We start from the raw sequence: 23,308 nt of genomic DNA, 5'->3' as shown, positions 1-23,308 counted from the left end.
TTGATATACTTTTTCTCTCTTTTATGAATTAAAACATTTAGAGATATAAAATTTCCCTGCTTTGGCTACATTTCACCAGTGTCTAACAACCTCTTTTCTGCATCATTAAAGCATTCTGAGCTAGAAAAATGACTTCCTGTGACTTTTTCTTGGATTTCCCATTAAGAATTCATTCTGGTTCATTTTCTAGATCTTTATGGAAGAGACTGATTGGGGAGTTAGATTGTATTTCTTCTTGTTTTTGGCATCTTGATTCTGACTACCCCAGTTGTTTTTTTACAAACCCTGTCCTCTATCTTCTGCTGCCAGCTCCTTTATTTCTATTCCTTTGAACCCAACCCCCTCCCCATGTTGTCATCTAAACCCACCTACCTTTTCAGTCAATCAATAACATTTATGAAGTGTCTACTATTTGCTAGGCACTGTGCCTGCACACAGTTTAAATGTTCTGGGAATACAAAAAGAGATAAAAGATAGTCTCTGCCCTCAAGGAGCTTAACTTGTAATCTAAGGGAGAAGACAACATGCAAACAAATATATGCAAGTTATATATAGGATTTGTATGCGGACATATATATGTACATACATATGGGTGTGCGTGTATATACATAATGTATATATATACATACAGGTATAATCATATACAGGAAAAATAGGAAATAATTAACAGAGGGAAGGCACTAGAATTAAAAGGGGCTGAGAAAGGCTTCCTGTAGGAGATCTGGATTTTAGGTGGGACTTAAAGGAAGCCAAGAAGGTCAGTAGTTGGAGTAAAAAGCATTCCACTTGGGGGATAGCCACAGAAAATGCCCAGAAAGGAGAGATAGAGTGTCTTCTTGTTTTTTAAAAAGTCTGGAAGCCAGTGTCATTGTATCAAAGAATACTTAAGCAGGGAGTATGGTTTGAGAAGATGGAAAACATAGGAAGGGGTTAGGTTATGAAGGGCTTTGAATGTCAAACAGCATTTTGTATTTGATTCTGGAGGTAATAGGGAGCTATTGGAGTTTGCTGAATAGGGGAGTAACGTTGTTGGACCTGTGTCTTTTACCTGCCCTTTCACTGTACTCCCTGGCATACCACTCTATAGATAACAAACTTTTTTTCATCTTAAATCTTTTCTTTTCCCACTCCTTTCATCTTCTGGCTTTCACTGAGACCTGACTCCCTCTTGATTGATTACTCAACCACCATAGCAAACTTCAGCACTGCTTTCACTTTTCGTTTACTCCAACTTTCTGGACCTGTTTGGGAAATTGGAATACTCCTTACTCCTTATCGCCATTTCCAAGCTCTTCCCATTACCTTTATCATTCAGAAAGCTATTCTCTTTTGAGGTTCACTCAATTCATATCTACCACCCAATTAAAATTCTGGCAGCTGTTGTTTAAAAACCTCCAGCACACTCTTCTTCTTTCCTTTAGGAGTTCAATGACTGGCTCAGAGTCTTTCTGTCCTACCCAACTCCTGTCCTCATATTAGGGAACTTTATTGTACATATTGATACTCTCTCAAAAATCCTTCCTTCCCAGTCCCTCAACTTACTCATGTCCCATAGCCTACTTCTCCACCCTGCCTCATCTACACACAGAGATAGTCGTAGTCTTGATCTTGGCATCCTTCACAAATGCTCCATTTCCATATTTATGAACTCTGAAATTCCCTTACCTGAACACAATTTGTTGTAATTCCACCTCTCCCTCTGCCTTGAAACCCCAGACCCTATTCTTTATCCTCGCCCTGACTTCTGAGTCCTCTAGCCCTTAATTCTTTTCTAGGCCATCACTCTTGCACCTGCTACATTCTTCCCTTCCCCATCTTGACCCCTTAGGGAACCAGATGGATCTACATTGTCCTGTTCTCTTAAATACTTTGCCCTTTTATCCTATCACTGATCTTGTCCTGTCAAGCTTGAGCCCAGTATCACTCCTACCAGTTGTTGCCTTTGCTCCTACCCTGTCAAATGAAGCTGGAGAAAGTCATGAAACTGTACTGACTGGATCTACCACAAATTTACATTACATAATCTCAACTGGGCCCTCATAGTAACAAGGTAATTCTTTTACGCCTCCCTAATCAACTCTATCCCACTTATCACATCAATTTTTTAAAACCTTTTCATCCCTTCTCAAACTCTTCCAAATGCTTATGCCTTGAAGTCATGGCTCAACACTTTTGGGGTCATGTCATAGCCAAGTAGGGAGGCAGGGGCCCCCATTTTGGGTACCACTGATCTGTATACTACTACTCAAAAGGGAAAGTAAGTTTCAATTAGGGCATAAGCACCTAGATCAGGAATGCCATTCTACCAAAAATCCAGCGGGCCACCCCCATCTCTGGAGGAAGCATATGTCCTTGGGACATACTTTGGGTAAGATACCCAGGGGATTTCTCAAGGGAAAGGATAATTGCTAACACCGACACTATGACTTCACTAGGAAAGAACACTGCATTTGGCGTCAGAGAACCTGGGTTTCAATTCTATCTGTGCTACTTAGGAATTATTTGACATAGGGCAAATGACATGTCTCTGGGCCTCATTTTCCTTAGTTGTAAAGTAAGCAATTTGGATTAAATGACCTAGTCCAAAGGTCCCTTATAGCTCTGAATCCTATGATTCCATGACTTAGCATTGAGGAAAACATATGCTTAGGCACAGATACAGTCCCCTAACAAACATCGGCCACATCCACTTACACCTGGAAGGCAGTTAATAATTATAAAACAAAATCCCTCATGTTCTTTTTTTTTTTTTTGGAGGGGGGAAGGCAGGGCAATTTGGGTTAAGTGACTTGCCCTAGGTAACAGAGCTAGTAAATGTGTCAATTGTCTGAGGCCAATTTGAACTCAGGTCCTCCTGACTACAGGGCTGGTGCTCTACTCACTGCATCACCTAGCTACCCCTCCCTCATGTTCTCAAAGTCCAGCATCAAGGCTTCATAACTGAAAGTTGTTCACCAGTAATATTGATAAGATATAATTCTCTGATAATGCTACATCTTTCTTTTAGATATTTTTGTAAATGTTAAAATTTGTTCATTCTCAAGACAGTAGACATTCAAACAATATTTAGTTGGGAATCATGTTTTAAAAATTCAACCAGAGATTCTTGTACTTCATTGAAAATTCTTATGTGGCTGGCAAATCACTGGGAAATTCCCAGCAATCATTCACAATGACTGAGATGTACTAAGAGGCTAAAATAGTCTGTTTGCTCTTTTACATTTCACTTTCAATTCTGCTGTTAAGGGGAAGAACTTCAGAGAACATGTAATTCGGCCTGTATGTGCCCAAGAATCTTGTCTAAAACATAGGCAACAAGCATTCATCTAGTCTCTAGGAAACCTGGTACCAGCCAAGGCACCCAATTCCACTTCTGAATAGTTCTGTTAGGAAGTTTTATATTCTGTCAAGCCTAAATCTCTTCCTTTCTGCTTTCCTGAATGCCTATGCTTTGATTTCTATTCTCCTAATTCTGCCCTATGAGACTAAGCAGAACAAGTCTAATCCCGTTTCTGTATAACAGCCCTTCAAGTCCTTGAAAAGACCTATACATCATTTCCAGGTCTTCTCTTCTAAACATTCTCGGTTCCTTCAGTTGGCCTCTGTATGTCACAGTGTTTAATCTTCTCCTACCATCTCAGTTGTTATCTTACCACCTTGGTCATCTTCTTCGTTTATTGATGTACTTTCTAAAATGCAACAGTCAAGACTGAATGAAATATTCCAGATGTAGTTTGACCAGGACAGAAGACAGCAGGACTATCCCCTCTCTTGTTCTGGATACCATGCTTCTTTTAATGCAGCCTAGTTTTTTGACTACTGTGTTACAGCATTGACCAGTAGTGAGCTTATGGTCCACTAAAACCCCAAGATCTTTTTTTCACAGGTACTATTTATTGTCTAGCCATATATGACTCCCTCTTGATGGCTTTTAGTGGTCAGTGAGAGCCACTCTTCACCTTCCATTCTACATGACCAACAGCAAAAGGGGAATGATAAACCATAGTAATGCTGGTTTTAGAACAAGTGGAAGATACATATGGAGAATAAACAGTGTTTTCCATCTTACCATTTTCTAAAGATACTTTCCTTGTTTCCTAACTTTAGAGGGATACCTGAAAAAAAAATGGGACAATGAGAATTGAGGAAAGAATGACATTTATAGTTGTTGGACAGTTATATGCAATATATTGAGAAAGTAAGAGGAAAAGAAAAATGAGATGGCAAGCAAATAGAAAAAGGAATCTGCCCTATCCCCAATCAAATTTAATTTTTTTATTAAATCAAACTTAATTTTACATTAATCTTAGAGGTAGGCCAAAGTGTGTAGAGAGGTACTATTACAGGCTGAAAAAAATTCTAAAAGTTTTGATTCAACTGAAGGGCTCTGAAGAGATCAGAGCAGTTCAGGGACTACTCTAGAAGTCTGGTTTGACTCCAATGTGGGGAGAAAATGGCTCAGAAAGTTGTAGACTAAACTGAAATCTCTAACATGGAAACTGAATCACCAAAAACTGATTCATTCTTCCATTGATATATCATTTGGCATTCTGGAGGCTGCTATGGACCACAGTGGACTGATTACCTGGGTCCCTGTTGACAAAGATATACATTCTTAGAGCCAGCCTCTGAGTATCTAAAGGGTGTTTGTTTGCCTTGCTTACTTCTACTTAAGGATGGATTTCTGAAGAGTAGGAAGGACACAGGAGGAATATGAATTTTGGATGGTTTTTAACTTTCTAAGACTATCTTGGTGGGGGAAGGGGAGAGGGCAGAGTTTAAAGGATAAGAAGGAAGATGTAATAATTACTACAACTGAAGTTTACATTTAGAAGATACCTTTGCTGTCTAGCTTATCCTTAGCTAGCACTGCCTAAGTTGTCTAGTGCAGAAGCTTTCAACAGATTGGAAAGTTGGGGGAGGGGGCCACATAGATTCCTAAACTTTGAGCTTTATGTGCAAAAAGCCAGTTCAAATAAAGTGCTTCCATTTGGGATGAAAGGGCAAAGTGGAGCAACTTTAACAACCACATCCCACTTAAAAAAAAAAACCCACACCAATACTTTTCAGTATGCAAAAAAAAAAACAAAAAACCCCAGGTCATTTTAATAAGTTAACTTAATAAGCATGAAGAAAATCAAAGGGAGTGATTATAAATTGCCATTGCAAAATTTTTAAAATTTAAAAAAAAATAAAAAAAATAATTATGGTAGACTTCTGGTTACTTAAGTTTCAAATCTCCTCCCACACCCATGTTCATAATCTTACCTTGATTAGGACCAGAAGTGGAAAAAAAAAGGCATTTTTTAAAAATCCCACAATTTAAAAGAAAACTCTTCTGGGGTTTTTTATACCTAAAGGTCTGAAAAAGTGGTGACTTAAAACGGAAAACTAAATGAAGTTTAAACCAAAAGTATATTTTTGGAGGGGGTAAGAGAAAAGAGGGTTCTTCTAGTCGTAGGAAGCAATGACATATCTCATATCACAGTACTTCTGGTATACTATTTATTACTATTGAGCCATTTAGGAGAGTCAGGAAATACTAAATGGTTTAGTGTCGTGGAATTCCCCTAATGTGCCTGCTGAGTAAGGGGAAGTCTTAAGTGGTTTCTGCCCTAGGAGTTCCCCTAGAATGAGGAAAGCACCTCGTTCAAAGGTCGGGGGCGGGCTAAACCCGGGAGGAACTGAGATGATTTAAAAAGTTTCGCACTACTCAACAGCGAATGACCCTTTGCTGCTGTCAGTCGTTCTAACCGTTGTCACAGAAGACTTGACACTTCTCGGGAAACGAGGGGTCTGGCCTCGGAGAAGCAGGTCTGTGCTGATTCCAGGCTTATGATAGCGCAGTAAGAGTGCCCTTCTTAGCGTGTTTGAGCCGGAGTATCTGTGAGTGGGGTGCAAGGGGAAGTTTATAAGGGAAGGGTCCGCCTGGGGCCAAGTCACTACTCAAATGGGGGGCTGGGGAGGGCCACCGAAGCCTCTGCAACTCAAACAGCCCGGGTTGGGAGTGGGGGTGGGGGCTAGGTTGAGGGTGGGGTAGGATGAGGGTGGGAACAGAGGCTGGATTGGGCTGTGCTGGGGCGGGACGGGGAGGGGGGGGGGGAATAGTCCTAGGATTACAGATTTAGAGTCGAAAGGGACCTTGGAGGCTCTGGAAGTCAACCTCACCATTTTTACAGATGAGAAAACTAGCACAGAGAGATTAAAAGAGGTGCCCAGGGTTACACAGCTAGGGGAAGGTCTGAAGCCTTGGGGAGAGGCTACCTGCAGAGCAAACGATGCCAGATCCCAAGAACAAGGCCGCTGGCTTGCCTGAGCTTCCTTTAGCCCTTTCCTTCATCCTCTCCCTCTTACTGACCCTGTCATACAGGGTGCAGTGGAAAGTAGTCTGAATCCTGGCTCCTTACTCTTCTGCCTTACCTTGGGTAAGCCTGCTTTCCTTTCTAGGCCTCAGTTTCTTTATCTGTAAAATGGACCGAATGACCTCTGAGGTCCTCTCCAACTCCAAAGTCTAGCATCTTGTCACCTTAGGATGCCAGATCAATGACCACCAGGAGGAGGAGGGGGAGTGTGTGTGTGTGTGAGAGAGAGAGAGAGAGAGAGAGAGAGAGAGAGAGAGAGAGAGAGAGAGAGAGAATCATCCTGACTAAAGGTTCCCTTTACTCTGAAACTCCCTCAGGCCTGTGAATCTTGTTTAAAAGGGGAAATGTTTTCAGGAATAGATGAAAGAGGGTAAAGAGGTAGATGATTGAGAAGCTTATTAAGCATGTGCCAAATATGCCAAACTTTGTGCTAGGTGCTGTGGATATAAAGGGGAGTGATGAGGTTGGCAGCTGAATTATAAAGGAGAGGGGAAATGTTCGAGAAACAGCTAGAAGGCCTCTCTGTATGGAAAAAGAATGAGGGAATATATAAGAAGGCAGGGGAGATAGGTTGGAGCAAGTTGTGAAGGGTGTTAAAAACTAGACAGAGGGTTTTATATTTGATCTCCAAAGCAATAGAAAGCCATAGAGTTTGGCAGTTGTGTGGAAAACAGATTGGCATGAGGAGACCACAGGGACATCTGTCCACTGTCAGTCGCATTTGTGAGAAGGGAGACTTGAACCCAGGTGTTCCTGGCTTCATTGTCAGTTCTCTATCCACTAAGACAGGCTGACCCTTCTAAAACCTGAAGTTGTTTGCATTTTATCCTATACGCATTGAGAAGCCATGACTGAAGTTTTGGAGTAAAAGAGTAAAATGATCAAAGCAGAAAGTTCATGTGGAACAATATATAGATAAGATTAAAAGGGAAGAAATTTTAGAGAAAGAAACTAGGGGACTTGCAGAAGTCTAGGTATGAACTAAGGTAGTGGCAATACTACCTTATTAATGCTTATTAACACTACCTTATTTATTATTAAAAGAGATGGTGAATGAAAATTTTGACAAATCCTGGTAATTGGGTATGAGGTTAATTTTGAAGGTTTATTTGTCAGGTGTTGAGTAAACCTAGAAATTAGGAAGTTTGGGTTGGGCTTGGTTTGGACATTCAGAAAAAAATTGTATAGCAGATGATGGTTTCAAGACTGGAGCTTGAGAAAGAAGGCCAAGGATGGAAATGCCAACTTGGGAATCATTTTGCCAGCAGTGATTATCAACAAAGGAGTGCATGGGATCCGAGAGAAAAGAATACAGGCTTTTAGACTGGTCTTGCCTACCCTACACAGCATTAGTATTTTAGATTGGTTCTAAAAAACAGGCTATTCTGTATGTTTGTGTGAAGCCACTGATTGACTTTTAGTAGAGCCTTTGCTCTAAACTGTTGCCAATAGAGATGTATCCTATGTCATATCATTAATCACTCAAAAGCACTGCATTAAATGAGACAGACACAGGTATTGCCACAGGGAGAATGTTATATATGGACAATTGTATAATCCATGTTAGAGTGAAGGGTCATCTTGCATTGAGGCATCATTATGCAGGGAGTGCCTGTGCAACACTGAGGCATCATTATGCAGGGAGTGCCTGTGCAACACTTCGTGTGGGAGAGGAGAGCAGAGAGCAGAGGAAAGGACAGAAGATGTAGTCCAAAGGGAAATTACACAGTGCTGTGTTTTATCTTAGATACAGAGAAGGAGAAAGTAGCATAGCTCTGCCTGTCCCTCTTCCCTCTGTAAGAAGACAACTAGATTGAGGAAAACTGAATTTTTATCCACTTAAACTAGTCCCACTATATGTGGAGTCAGAGGCAGAATTGTAAAGTACATAATATCTTTTTGTTTTTTTCTCCATATCCCTTTGGAAACCTTCTTCCACATCAACTTTCTCTCTCCTGCCTCCAACTCCCAAGGTTACCTTTGCCATTCTCCTTACTTAGGAAATTTTCTTTTTCTTTCTGATTTACAATGTTTCATATTGGGATTGCTCTGTGGACTAAAGGGTTATGTAGTTCAGGCAAGTCACATCATGGAAGTAATGATGCTTAACCATTAAAAAATTTTGTTAAAATTAATGTCTAATCCAAAAAGATTTTGTGTTGGGAATAGGGCAAAAGCCCTAGAATTAGTTTTGCTACAGAAAACTCTTTACCCTGTTGCCTCTTCTTTGCAAACTCCACAAACTCGGTAAAGAGTTCTTTTGTGTTATCTATCACTCAAGGCAAATATTTTCGAGGAATAGGACTAGACCTGTGGTTTCATTGATATAGGGCACAGTCCAAAGAACTCCCCTCTAGCAATGTAGATCAGGACCTTCTTTGAATTTTTATTAGATGACTGAGTGGTTAAAAACTTGCCCAGGGTCACACAGCTAGTATGTGTCAGAGGTTGGACTTGAATCCACTTCTTAGTTTTGAGGCCTGTTTTCAAATATTTGATACTGAGACTGAATGAGGGGGCCTCAAGTAATGGTAATAAATTTGAGTTTATCCACTTGTATATTTTCTCATTCTGTCTCATGACCAAGGATGGGTATTTTCATGATGACCAAAAAGAGCAAAATCAGTTCATTTATGTGAGATTAAATCTGATTTGGGTCATCATAATGGAATTAGTATTAATAATCTATATTGAAAAGGAGTTTTCATGACAGATTTTTGGAATTAGGTTGTATTTTATACATTTTATAATATTAATGTCTCCTATGAATACTTTGTATTCTAAAATTCTCTTTTTTTCTTAACAGATTTTACAGGAAGAAGAATCTTGTTCTCTTTTTTTCATTTTCTTTTGTGGACTAAAAATACCAAAATGGAGACCTAAACCCTTAAAAGGGACATAGTCTGAACTCGGGGAGGTAGTTTTGTGCATGAGTAAAGAAAATAGTTAATCAAAGTTATTGATACCTGACAATTGTTAAATTTTGAAACATGGTCCATTGATAAATGGTCTAACTATGATGTAATGAAAATTGATAATGTGGCATATAGAAAATATAAGTGGTCATATCAAGGTCATCAGTGTACAGCAATAATCCTTTGAAAGTCACCCAGTGCTAACAGCTCTAGTGAAGAGAAGTGAATATTTTCTATTAGTATAAAAATGAATCCTTTAGAACAAAGAATTAGCCTCAAACTTTTTGTGAAGTTAACTACATTTTCAAATAAGACATGTGTTACGTTAAAAAAAAATTGTGCGGATGAAAAAATAGCCAGACCAAGAATTTTTGGCTGGCATAAAAGATTTAAAGAAAGCAGGGAAGAAGTCAGTGGTGGTACATGAAGTAACTGTCTAATCTCCAGTGAAGATCACAGAATCAAGGAATTCTAGAATTGGAAAGGACCTTAGAGGTTACCTAATTCAACCCCTTCTGTGCAGTGGGTGAATCTCTATGGTATCCCTAAGTGGTCATGTGACTGCTGTTTGAACACATCTAGTGACTCAAACAGCTCACTTTACAAGGCAGTCTATTCCATTGAAGGATAGTTCTTTTGTGAGCTGAACTCTGCTTCCTGGTAACATCTGTAACATTCTGATACTGTCTGATCAGCACAGATTACACTAAGACTATGAGGTGCTGAAAGAGTCTGAAATTTAATTCATTCACATAGGCATTAGAAGAACAATGGATGAAAAGTTAAATTTAGGTAAAGATGGATTCACTCTGAAAAAAAAACGAACATGGAGAATGCTTCTGGGAAATAAATGATGCATTTTGCAAACTTGGTATTTGATCTTTCAAGTAAAGTTAGATAAAATAGAAGCATCTGTTGAACATAGAAAGCTAATAAAAAATACTGTGTGAGTCAAACACTATTAAATATGTTACCTATTTAAGGCTGGTGGTATACTGTTGCACCTTAGTAACCTGAAATAATGCATGTACCTCAAAGTGTCTGACACTAACTAGGGCCCAAAAGCACTTTACACACCTCCAAAAGTATCTAACTTTTTAAGTTTATATAATAGCACATATATAAAGACAGTGATATATAACTTCAAAGTGTGTTATACCCCTTTTGAAAGTATGTGAAGTCTCTAGCTACCATAATGAAATTTAGGATATCTCTATGAACCTCAAGTATTTGGCATGAAAAATTATAAAGAATTTCATTTGCAGGTTTTTAGCCTGGTTCTTTAGTACCATGGTTTTAACCATGAAGGATGCACAAAACTACCTCCCCAGAGAAAGACTTGTCCCATTTTTGCCCCTTGAATCTAATGAACGTAATAGAAGATAGCAACCTATATGAACTGAAATATGACTTTTCTTGTGAACTCTACAGAATGTCTACATATTCTGCTTTCCCAGTCAATGTTCCAATCTCAGAAAGGAGTCTTGCTCGGGCTGGATTTTATTACACTGGTGTGAACGACAGAGTTAAATGTTTCTGTTGTGGCTTAATGCTGGATAATTGGAAACAAGGAGACAGTGCTATTGACAAACATAAACAGCTATATCCTAGCTGTGCATTTATTCAGAATTTGATTGTAGTTAACAATCTAGAATCTTCCTCTCAGTCTGCATTTTCTTTTTCAGGGATGAATAATGTCACATGCTCATTATCTCCCAGTTCAGAACAGAGTGGATATTTCAGTGGTTCTTATTCCAGTTTTCCACTAGAGCCAGTGACTTCCAGGGTAGTTGAGGACTTGTCCCCTTTGAACACCAGCCCCTATAGTTATTCAATGAGTACTGAAGATGCCAGAATTCTTACTTACCAGACATGGCCACTGACATTTATGTCACCACTGGATCTGGCAAAAGCTGGTTTTTACTACATAGGACCTGGAGACATGGTAGCTTGCTTTGCCTGCGGTGGGAAACTGAGTAATTGGGAACCGAAAGATGATGCCATGTCAGAACATCGGAGACATTTTCCCAACTGTCCTTTCCTGGGAAATCAAATCCAAGAAACATCAAGGTTCAGTGTTTCTAATCTGAGCATGCAAAGCCACGCAGCCCGTATGAAAACCTTTGTGACCTGGCCATCTCAGATTCCAGTTCCTCCAGAGCAGCTTGCAAGTGCTGGCTTTTATTATATGGGTAAGAAAACTCAATCGGTAGAAGAAATAATCATAGCTCTTAACTAGTAAATTTTCACTTTACTTGTTTTGCACATTCAAATTTTGGCTCTCTTTTTGGTTAGGTTGTGATGATGATGTCAAATGCTTCTGCTGTGATGGTGGACTGAGGTGTTGGGAATCAGGAGATGATCCTTGGGTGGAGCACGCCAAATGGTTCCCAAGGTAATTATTTTAAATTCTGCCTTGTAAAATTCTATAATAATGAGCTTGGTTGTTTAAGTGGATAAATTTAGAGCTTCATGTTCTCTAATATAAACTGGCCCCACTCTACTACATTGTAATCCTTTTCTTCAATTTCTGATTAGCATCCAGTGGACTATGAGCTCCTTGAGAACTTGAGGGACTGATTTTTGTCTTTCTTTGTATCCCTGGCTCTTAGCACGGTGCCTGTCACTCAGATAGTGACTGACTGATTAACTGCTTATCATACTTCTCAGTGTTGGTTGACCAGTTGATTCAAATCTCCCCTCTTCTTCAGCTCTAAATTTCAAACTGCTACCTTGTCCTACCCTGGAGCAGATGACCTAATTTCCTGCTTTGACCCATCTGTCATGACCTCCCTTGACTCTCCTCCAAACCTTAAAACCTTTTTTGTCCTCACCGTTCCTTTATCTTCTTTTGTTCCCTGTTTTCCTCCTGCTCTCAAGGATGAAGCCCTCTATGACAAGGCTGAACCCCTCTGCTTATGTTTTTGATCATATCCCTTCTTGATCTGATCATTCTATATCTCATCTTCAATTTCAGTTTCTTTACTTGCTTCTTTCCCTCTGCCAGTAGAATGTCAGCTTTGTGAGTGCCCTTTCTCTCTGTCTCATCATCATCTATTGATGATACCGCTGTTATCTTGGCTATTCAGGCTCAAAACATCAACTGACTTTGACTCTCTCATTCTACTGCACCCCTATCCAGTTGGTTGTTAAGTTCTATTATATGCCAACCCCTCACTCCTCATACTGTCATCGTATTAAACCAGTCACTCGTTGTCACTTGCTTAGACTATTGTAGTTCAATTCAACAGGCATTTAGTTCTGGTACAGGGATAAAAATATTTTAAAATATCCTTAAGGATTCTGCTAGTCAGGATATGACATGTACACAGATAAGTAGGATCATAGATTTAGAGGTGGAAGGACTCTTGGAATCCATCTAGTGCAAATCCTTCATCTTATAAATGAAGAAATTGAGGGCCATAGATAGGTAGTACCTTGCTTGAGGTCACACAGGTAGTAAGTGGCAGAAGCAGGATTCAAACCCAAGCCCTCTGTACCCAAGTACAGAGCTTTTTTCACTACACTGGTGCTACAAGCTCAATTGTGATAAGATCAAGGGAGAACTGAAATCTGATAGGAATCTTTGAGGGGAAAAAAGCACCTTTGGTTACAACCATGTCACTAGAACTAAACCTTGATAGAAAACAAGGATTCTGAAAGGTAGAGATGAGGAGGGAATGTAGTCCAGGTTTGGAGTTGATAGGTTGTGTGAAATACATCCTACCTGGTCCAGCTGCTTCCATTTCCTCAATTCAATCAATAAACATTTATTAAACACTTATAATCTACCAGGCCCTGCTAAGTGCTGGGATTGCAAAGAAAGAGAAAAGACAGTTCCTGTCCTTGAGGAGTTGAAAATCAATTTTCCCATCTATTCTTCATACAGCTGCCAAAATACTCTTCTTAATGGAAAAATCTGACTATGTCCCTCTTCTGCTTGTAAATTTTTACAGATTTCCCCTTTGCTTTTGGTATAAAATGCATTTAAGGCCCTTGACAAAGTGGTTTCATCTTCAGCTAAAAGTGATCATCCCTTCATCATTTTTCTTGTAGCATATTGTTTGGTCCTTTCCTTTACATTTCTCACATTTAACCTTGAATCATACTTACTTGTATATGTTTTATACTTCTGATTAGATTGTAATAGGGCGGGAACTGTAGTATTTCTCATCTTTGGATCCCAGTGCCTTTTAAACAGTGAGGAAAAGGAGAACCAACTGAGAAGAGGCCATTGGATTTGGCAATTAAGAAGTTGCTACAGACTTTTGAGAAGATAGTTTCATTAGAGTCAATGAAAAAGGAATTTTGACTAGAGGTACTCAAAGAATGAGGGGGTGGTGAGAAAACAGAAGTACTGAGTGAACTGTTCTTTAGGGCAGGGACTGTACTGCTTCTCCTCTTTGGATCCCAGTGCTTTTTATATAGTAGGTGTTAAATCTGTGTTTTTAATTCAATTGACTTTTTGAAATAAAAAATGGTATTGTACAGTACCCTGTAAAGTTTCTGAAATTAATTCATGAATAACCTTTCCATAGATTGCTTAGCTACTTTTCTTATATCAAGTTATAGTTAAAAACTGAAATAGTATTATATTCTTGATTATAGGTACTTAGGACACTGTTTCTATCCTTCCTCTGTTAATAAGCAATTTTTAGTATACTTGTTTTAGGATATGTTGCACTTTCTCTGCATTTATGATGCTAGCCGAATATTACATGTATTATACCCATCAGATTTAAATAAATAAGACTATTGTAAAGAAAAACACACTTAAAACTTCTCTTAGTGCTACTAATCGTATCAGTTCCCCCAAACAATGTGTAATTCATTTTAACACTGGAACATATTTTTGTATTTAATTCTGAATGTACGTGAGATTGATTTAACAATGCACAATAATGAAGGCTCATTGGGAAACGTATTTAGCTTTTCCACCCTTTATCTTTCAGTTGTATTATTCCTTCTCATTCTTTCCCCCTAACTCCTCTCCTTTCTCCCAGATGCATCTGTCAACAATAGTGTATCACCTTTCCTTCAAGTTCCATGACTGTTCTTAATGCATGAAGTTGTTGTGCCTCTCAGTGTCTTAGAGTCTTAGAACAAAAACAGTGAAGAAATCTCAGGAACCTGTTTACATGTTCTGAGTAAAGAGGTGGACAAGGAAAATAGGGAACAATATAGTATCAACTATGCTTATTTTGGATCAGAGCTACCATTTAGGTCTCCAATAAAAAGAAAAACTGAAATGAATTAGTTAATAAATTTCTAAGTACTTATCACATGAGTCCTCTGTACTTGGGATAAAAAATTTTTAGAGCTGATAGAGACGCTACAGGTCCACCCCTCTCATTTTATAGATGAGGAAACAAACCTAGAGAAATGATGCCCCAAATTACATGGGTAGGAAGTACCAGATTTGAGAGCTTGTAATCTAAAACTTCTGACTCCAAATCCAGTGTTCTTTCCACTACAACTCACTGCCTTTCTGTGCTTGCTGCTTTTGACTTCAGGTGGTATTTGAGAGTGGTGAATAAAACTCTTAAAATGTATCTATAAACTTAAATAGAATTGAATATACCTCATGTCCTCTCGTTTCAGATTTTTACTTAAGTTTTGGAGATTTTAATGAAATTGTAAACTATTTTACCTTTATATTAGAATGTTTCCTTACATAGCCAAGTGAAGGTGTAATAAAAAATAATAATTGAAAAGGAAAGAAAAAAGGCAAAGCAAAAAAAAAAAAGAAAAAGGAAAATATAAGGCAAACTGCTAGGATTATCTATGGAGAAAAGAAAAAAAGGAATGACTAATTCAGATTTAGAAGAGATGGCCTCTTTCCTCTGATGTTGACTATACAAAAGCATATGACTGTTTACAGCAGGTGTTGAATTGCGCAGAGCTTTTCCTTTTCCCTTCGGGGACTCTCTGACCAGTCCTACCTTGTTGACTACAGTGCTACAGGGGTCTCAAATACTATAGCCAATAGCAACCTGACAGTGATGTCTTTCTACCTGCATTATACACATTTTTACCTTTTCCAATGAAGGAAATATGAAATTGTAGAGGAATTAAAATTAAACCATGAAAGGTTAATTCTTGCTTACTTGTACTATTCAATTAAAACAGTGATAAAACATCTACATTAATTTTTCTAAATTGTTTTCCCCCAGGATAAGGTTAAAATGGAAAGTGTGGAAAATAGGGATAGGGAGTGGCAGTCTTAGAAATGCAAATGTCATATTATTTTAAATATGTGTTCAGAATAAACCTCAAAGTTTATTTTGTTTTGTGGGGAAATATTTAGGTTTGTGGGGAGGTATTTAGGTTTGAGACATACAGTGTTGTTCCTTTGTTTTGAAGAGGACCAATGACATCATGGGGTGATGTAATTGACTTGCATTGTGAATTGGATTTAAGTGAGGCAGAGCTGCACAAAGTTATCAGCCTCACTTACTCCTCCCATTGAAGTTGGTGGCAAGACAGAAGTCAAAAAGACTGGCGATGACCTGGGCTGCAGAGGGTGACCTTGGCCTTTCTAAATTAAGGTCTTTCTCAGGCTTCTGTGGGCCCATTCCCAGACTGATATTTAGAACTTAAAGTTGAAAGGAAAAGTAGTATAAGAAAACTAGTTCCCAATGTTAGGGATTTATTTATTCATGTTATTCCAAATAAAGGGGTAAAAGTCCTAATGGTTTTGAATACTTTTGTTTCGGGCCATTGGGCTGTTTGAAGCTAAGTTGTGTACATTCATGTTATTTGAAAAGGTTCTTTACAATACATAAAAATTAATCACCAACTTCACTTTTTTTATTAGAGTGTTGGGGGTTTTAGGCTTCTCCCCTGGAGCATCCACCCCTCTCCTGATTGGTGACTAGCCACTTTTTCAGGCAGACCATAGCCCAGCTATATTTCTCTCCTTACACACTGGCCATCTTTTCACCAATCACAGTACTGTACAGATCACTACCCTCCATCTTTCACCCCTTATAGTTAGAACCATGATCAAATCAATTCTGCCTTTGCTCCTGGAAAGTTTATGTTAATTAACTCTCCAAACTGTGTAAATTCCTCTTCTTAGAATATAAACTCCTTGAGGGCTGAGATTCTCTTTGCTTTCATATCTGTATCCCCAGTGCTTAGCACAATACTTGGCACATAATAAGTGTTTCATAAGTGCTTTTTCATGCATTAATTTATTCATTAACATTTTAGGTGTGAGTACTTGATCGCAATGAAAGGACAACAGTTCATCAATCAAATTCAGGCTAGTTATCCTCATCTTCTTGCACAGGTATAAAGTTTTTGTAATTGTCACTACTATCTTGGGCAGGGGTGGGGAACCCTGTGGCCTGGAGGCCACATGTGGCCCTCTAGATCCTCAAGTGAGGCCCTTTGACTGAATCCAAACTTCACAGAACAAATCCCCTTAATAAAAGGATTTGTTCTGTAAAGCTTGGACTCAGTCAAAAAGCTGCCCTTGAAGACCAAAAGGCCACATGTGGCCTCGAGGCCGCAGGTTCTCCACCTCTGGTCTAGGGTTTCCTCCAATTGATGATTTTGGGAAGTTCAATAAATACAGCTATTCTTAATGAAAAAACCCAAGAGGCAACACATATTGTGTACTATATAGAATGCTGATTTTGGAGTCAGGGAGAGCTAGGTTTAACTCTCTCCTTTGACAATAGCCATTTGAGCATGGGCAAATCAAGCTCCTCAACTCATTTGAACCTCAGGCAAAGCTCTCTACTCATTGTTGGATAGGTTGTAATCAGCATTATTTTCACACAGATGAAATGAAAATCTTTGACCTGAAGTAGATGTTTGCTTTATAAATGTCTTTTTGTTGCTGTTATTTAGAAAAGCAAGAGTAATCCAAGAAAAGACTTAGAAAAAAATGGATAAACTGCAAATTTTTCTGTTATTTGATAACAACAGATAACATATATTATATATCATATATATGTATAACACACTTTACCTATAAACCTCATTCTGTCTCTACCACAATCCCATGAGATAGGTGCTATTATCACTGTTCCTATTTTGTAGATGAGAAAACTGAGACTAAGAGAGATTGAATGACTTTTCTAAAATCACATAGCTACATGTCTGAGTTTAGCTCTTCCTCATTCTAGGAACAACAGACTATCCACTAGACTACTTAGCTGGACATGTAGCAATTAATATTTGTATAGTTTTTTAAAGTCTTCAAAGTAGCATCTTTATGACAAGCCAGTGAGATAAGTATTTTTCTTGCCATTTAATGGATAAGAAAAATAGGTCAGGAAGGCTAAACAAATGAAAGAAAGCATAGCCAACAAGTGTCACAGATGAGACCTATATACATCTTCTAACTCTATGACCAGTGCCCTTTCTAGTATGTCATGATCATGGAAAAACAGTTTTGTGGTGCATATGTGTATGTTTTTCCCATTTTGTGGGGAAAAAATACCTACCAAAAGCAGACAAAATGAATAGTCAAGCTATGTAAATTCGCATTAAGATGTAGGAAGAAATCTTTGCTGCTGTACCTATCTTTCCTGGAAAATCAGCTTTTTTGAATAAGCGATGTAGTTTGAGGATTAGCAGTGACTGTAACTGATGAGATGATGCCTTCATATATATGCGTGTGCTTTCCATAAAGGCTGATCCAGTGACTGTTTCTTATAGTTACTAAATGTTTGTTAAAGGCATCTTAAAAAACAAAAAATACTGTTTTCCTTACCTTACTGTTGAGAAAGAAAAAATATAATAGCTTGGTTAGAGCCACAAGGACAAACTCTTAATGCTTTGAGGCCTGAGGATTGTTAAATATAAATGAAATATTTTAGTGTCTTAATTGTTGTTTTTAAGATATATATACCTATTTAATTTTGTTAATGTTAGCATGATAGTATATATATTGAGCAATTAATTATGCAGTGGGAAGGTAATTTATGATTTATTTTTACTTACGTAGTCTTTTTATCTCACAGCTGCTATCTACATCAGATACTCCAGTGGATGAAAGTGCTGAGCTACCAAGTATGTACAATGATAATGCACCTTAAATTTAAATAGCATTATTTTATACTGACTGTCAAGAAAACATATGAAGAAAGGGTTTATAAGATTATTATAAAAATAAGTACATGAAACAGTTATAAAAACTGAAGGAAGCTCAATTCTGAGTAAAAATAAAGTTTGTTTTCCTTCTCCCATTTAATAGTTCAAAAAATAAACTGTATACTGATAGTGGAGATTTGGGAAAAGGGAATTTTTTTTTTTTTGTTTGTTTTTTTTTTTGCTTTTTGGCAGGGCAGTTGGGGTTAAGTGACTTGCCCAAGGTCACACAGCTAGTACATGTGTCAAGTGTCTGAGGCCGGATTTGAACTCAGGTCCTCCTGACTCCAGGGCCGGTGCTCTACTGACTGCGCCACCTAGCTGCCCCGAAAAGGGAATTTTTTATGTTCTTTTTATTTACTCAACTTTAGTCATATGTAATTATTATTATTTAACTTAGTAAACCATAGGTAAAATTAGTATGTAAAATGACAATTTTGTAATTGTAATTGTAATTCTGATTTATACATTTTTTAACATTTTAATATCTTTGGAAATTAAACCATTTAAAATTCTAATTTTCATAAAATCCTTCATTCTAAATAGTTATTCATTTTGGACCAGGAGAAAACCATTCAGAAGATGCAATCATGATGAATACATCTGTGGTCAAAGCAGCTTTGGAAATGGGCTTTAATAGAAGGCTAATAAAACAGACAGTTCAGAGTAAAATCTTAACAACTGGAGAAAATTACAAAACAGTCAGTGATCTTGTATCAGATTTACTTAAGGCAGATGATGAAACAAGGGAAGAGGAGAAAGAACAACAAACTGAAGAAACAGAATCAGGTATATATGGGCTACTGATTTTAGTTGAGATCAATGTTTCTTCTTAAGTGTAAAAATTACTTTCAGTACTTGAAAATGTGTTCCTTCTATCAAATCTATTGATTATTTGATGTGTCGCTGCACATTTAAAGTCGACTCCATATGCATATTATGTTCTAGTCCTTCTATCTTTCTGGATGCTCTTTCTCTGCTTCTTTCCCCAGGATTATTTCTTCTCTTTATTCCTAAAATATATCCAAAGCTGAAAGTTCAGTTTCTTTATCTGTAAGATGAATGGTTCGACTAGATCAACAGTTCTCAAAGTATGGTCTGTGGAACCTTGTTGGGATCTCCAAGATCATTTTAGGAGATCCTCAAGGTCAAAATTATTTTCATAATAATTCTAAGACATTATTTGCCTATTAGAATATTCCTCCCTTGTCCAACTACATAGCTGTGAGGCCTTATTTTCTTCATGTACTTCAACCAAAATAACATATTGTAACAGATAACATACAGCAGATATGAAATTCAGTGGTTCTTTATTAAACCAGGCACCAAAGAAAACTTGCAAAAATAAATAAAACAAAGCTACTTTACTTTTTTTGGGGGGGGGATGTAGTTATGTTTCATAAAAATATGTGATTTGTGTTAACATAGTTTATTATTGCTATTTTAAATAGGTTAGTAGTAAAATTTGTCAGTTTTAATTTCTAATACAGTAGATAGCAATAGATATAGCCCACATAAACACAATCTCAGTAATAATGTTTAAGAGCATAAAGGGGTTTGAGATCCATCGGATTAGATAATTTCCAAGGTCTATTCCAGCCATCATTATATTAGCAAAATGTTTAATGACCAACTCTCAGGGGAAGAAAAAAAGTACCCATGAAATGCTTTTAAGTTTAATATTCATTATTAACATTTTTTCCATCACTTTCTTAAGTCTAGAAAATCAACAAAATAATAATTCAAGCATTTGCTGATTTCCAAGGTGTGAATGCTCACATGGAATATTTAACAATTGGCTCTCTACTGGACCTGGCTCCAGAACACCCCTCCTGTAATCCTATGCTTGTATTGTCTCTTTGGACTGAATGCCCTTCCTTTTGTCTTCTCCTGTTGAAATTTTACTCACCCAGTTCATATCATGCCTGTTCCACTTGAAGCTTCACTGATCTTTCTCTTTTCTAAATTCCCAATGCTTTGCATATAATTCCTCAATAAATACTTTGATTTAATGGAACAGAAAAATACCTTGTTTATACACATCTTGTAATTATCAAAGTTTACCTTGTATTATAGTCATTTGTATATGTCCAAAAAAAATTAAATGTCCAACTTTGTGTGGAGTACTTGCATTAGGCACTGAGAAAGATACATTTAGATAAGATAGGGCCCTGCTCTAATGAGGCTCACTGTCTATATAATAGAGTCTACCAAGTATATATAATGATGATGATACCTTGAATTTAAAAAAGCCTTTTTCATTGGTTTTTAAGGATGAAATTATGTAGTTATTTGAAAAAAAAAAGACTTGGACCACTCTAGGTTAGTATTGGCTTTGCAACTTCTAGTTTTAGAGTTGCCTGGGGCACCTACTATGTGCCAGGCATTGTCCTAAATTCTGGAGAGAGCCAGCCTTTATAACAAGGAATAAAAGGGGATGTTCTTTCAGAAAGAAGGTTTAAGAAAGACATGATAGCTGCTTTCAGGTATCGAAAGATGGTTTTGTGGAAAGGGGGTTAGATTTGACCCCAGTAGGCAGAACTAAGAGCATGGGTAGAAGTTATAGTGAGGCAGGTTTAGGTTCAATGTAAAAAAAGACTCCCTAATAATTAGAACCATCCAAAAGTAGAATAAGCTATAGTAGAGATGCTGGATTCCCTCTTATTTTTTCTTACAAGAAAAAAACCTTAAAAGGTCATTTTTCTGCTATTTGTAGAGATTCTCATTTAAGTACAGGTTGGACTAGATAGCATCTGAGGTTCCTTCCAACTACGATACTCTGTGAAGATATGCTCTGTGGCTTATATTTTAAGAAGTAGATCTCTAACGTGTAACACTTTTTTTCATTTTTTTTTTCCCCACAGTGGAAAAGAATATAAAGTATATTCCAGCAGCAGATGTTTCAGGTAAAATAATATTAACACTTAATATTAATGGTCTGCTTTTTTCTTATTTTTAATGTGAAAAAACCAAATTGTATTTCATCATTCTTTTTCTTTTTAGATTTGTCAATAGAAGAACAGTTGAGGCGATTACAAGAAGAAAGAACATGTAAAGTTTGTATGGACAAAGAAGTATCAGTTGTCTTTATTCCTTGTGGACATCTAGTAGTTTGCAAAGAATGCGCACCTTCCCTAAGAAAATGCCCTATTTGTAGAAGTACAATCAAGGGTACAGTTCGTACATTTCTTTCATAAAGAAAAATCAATAATCTTCCAGACTTTTGTAGCTAAGGAATTTGAAATGTTTTCTTAAGCCTTCAGAAGTAAAGATTATTATTGTTTATACCTGATTAACTTCTATTCTGACTCATTTTCCCCTCTCTCCCACCAAAAATAAAGTATTATATTATATTACTACTCTTTAATTGTCATGAGAAATTTGTGTCACTTACACATTGGGTGGGAGGACAAGAAGGTGGGAAGATCAGAGGAGGTATCACAGTTTGCTCCTGAACAAAGAAAGGAATATAGAACATTAGAGGTGTTGTAATAACTTAATGTTTCACAGGCATGCAATTTGTAAATGAACAAACTTTTGAGAGGTTTTATTTAATCTTTCTGAATTATTTATGTTGTGGAGGAATAATAGGAACTGAAAAATACAGTGTTTCATAATTCTTGCACTCTACCTCTATAAAATGGGAAATAAAACATGGTGTAGGGAGAAATTTCATATGTAATCAATTTTTGATGAATAATGTAGTAAAGTAATCCACAAAGGCTCTTCTGGTCCAAATGTTTTTACTGTATGTAATAATTTCCTTGCTATGCTTTCTGAACCTCAATGCTGTTACCTAATGTGGTAGTTATTCCTCTTGGTTTGTGTAATCTAAAAATTGGATTAGGATTAAGACTTAATGCAAGTCATGATAAAAATCTTGAACAGAATGAGGTCAAAGACAGATTGTTCTGACTTCTGAAGCCTAGGAACTTCATTCCAGGTTGAACACCAAACCATTAATGGCTACTCTATCAGAAAATCGACAAGCATTTATTAAACACCTGCAGTGTGCCAGACATTGTGCTAGGTGCTAAGAATACAAAGATAAAAATTGAATATTTACAGCCTTCAAGGAGGAAAAAAATGTACACATGTAAGTACATATAAAATATTATGTAAGTATAAGGTAATTTGTGGGGAGGCATCCAGCAACTAGGAGACCCAGAGAAGGATTAATATAGGAGGTGGTATTAAAGCTGAGTTTTGAAGAAACTATGGAATCTACAAAATGGAGGGGAGGTGGGAGTGCAGTTCAGGCTTGCCAGGGAGTCTATGCAAAGGCCCAGAGACTTGGGACTTCTGGCTTTCAATGAACAGATACTGTTTACAGCCCTCTCCTGATCTACTCTAGTAATGCTTTGACAAAAAGGAAATGAGTTTAGTGTAACATGAACTATTCTTGAGGAGTCCAGTGTGGCTCTTGGAGGTCACTACTTCTCTTCCTAAGTCATCACAAACTATTTTTTCTTTAAATAATATCTCAAATTTTGCCAACAACTGAAGTCAAGCTGTCTTTTATGTGAAGACTCAATCCTCTTCTGCTTTTTTTTTTTTTACTTCAGGACATTTGTTCTTCTTCAGTCCTTCAATAATTCTTTTATACAAGATAAAGAACTATCATTCCTATATTTTAAGCCATGATCTAGAAATCTAAATCCCATTGTCAAATACCAACACCAACATCTTAACCCATTTAATTTCTTCCTAAATCCACCTATCTAGAATGAATCTCCTACCTTCAATCAGTAGCAAGGATGAAAACATATGGAAACTTCTGTTTTGTACAAAAGAAAGTCTTCTGTACCCCAAATCCTTATAATTCAGAATCACCATATCTCAAGATGTGAACCTTCTTCCCCTGCTACCATTCTCTGCTCACCATAATTTAGCTCAGCCCTACCCATTCCCATCCCTACTCTTTTT

At 37.4% G+C, this 23,308-nt stretch overlaps 1 protein-coding gene across 3 annotated transcripts; it reads left to right on the top strand.

The window, feature by feature from the left end:
- The first annotated feature begins 5,739 nt into the window (after window positions 1-5,739).
- Window positions 5,740-21,706, top strand: LOC118835501 (baculoviral IAP repeat-containing protein 2-like). 3 transcript variants are annotated; one of them, XM_036742689.1, is made up of 8 exons: window positions 5,740-5,814; window positions 9,169-11,469; window positions 11,573-11,672; window positions 16,493-16,571; window positions 18,256-18,304; window positions 18,929-19,171; window positions 21,247-21,288; window positions 21,386-21,706. In XM_036742689.1, exons 2-8 carry the CDS (start codon window positions 10,587-10,589, stop codon window positions 21,577-21,579), a joined length of 1,590 nt encoding a protein of 529 aa, XP_036598584.1. In that variant the 5' UTR covers window positions 5,740-5,814; window positions 9,169-10,586; the 3' UTR covers window positions 21,580-21,706. The 3 variants fall into 3 exon arrangements, with proteins under 3 accessions (XP_036598584.1, XP_036598585.1, XP_036598583.1); XM_036742690.1 differs by having other exon boundaries at window positions 5,749-5,886; window positions 18,947-19,171; XM_036742688.1 differs by having other exon boundaries at window positions 5,749-5,886.
- The last annotated feature ends 1,602 nt before the right edge of the window (window positions 21,707-23,308 follow it).

The sequence above is a fragment of the Trichosurus vulpecula genome, chromosome 2 (assembly GCF_011100635.1).
Source record: "Trichosurus vulpecula isolate mTriVul1 chromosome 2, mTriVul1.pri, whole genome shotgun sequence".
Lineage (NCBI taxonomy): Eukaryota > Metazoa > Chordata > Mammalia > Diprotodontia > Phalangeridae > Trichosurus > Trichosurus vulpecula.
This window is presented reverse-complemented; position numbering and strand designations above follow the sequence as displayed.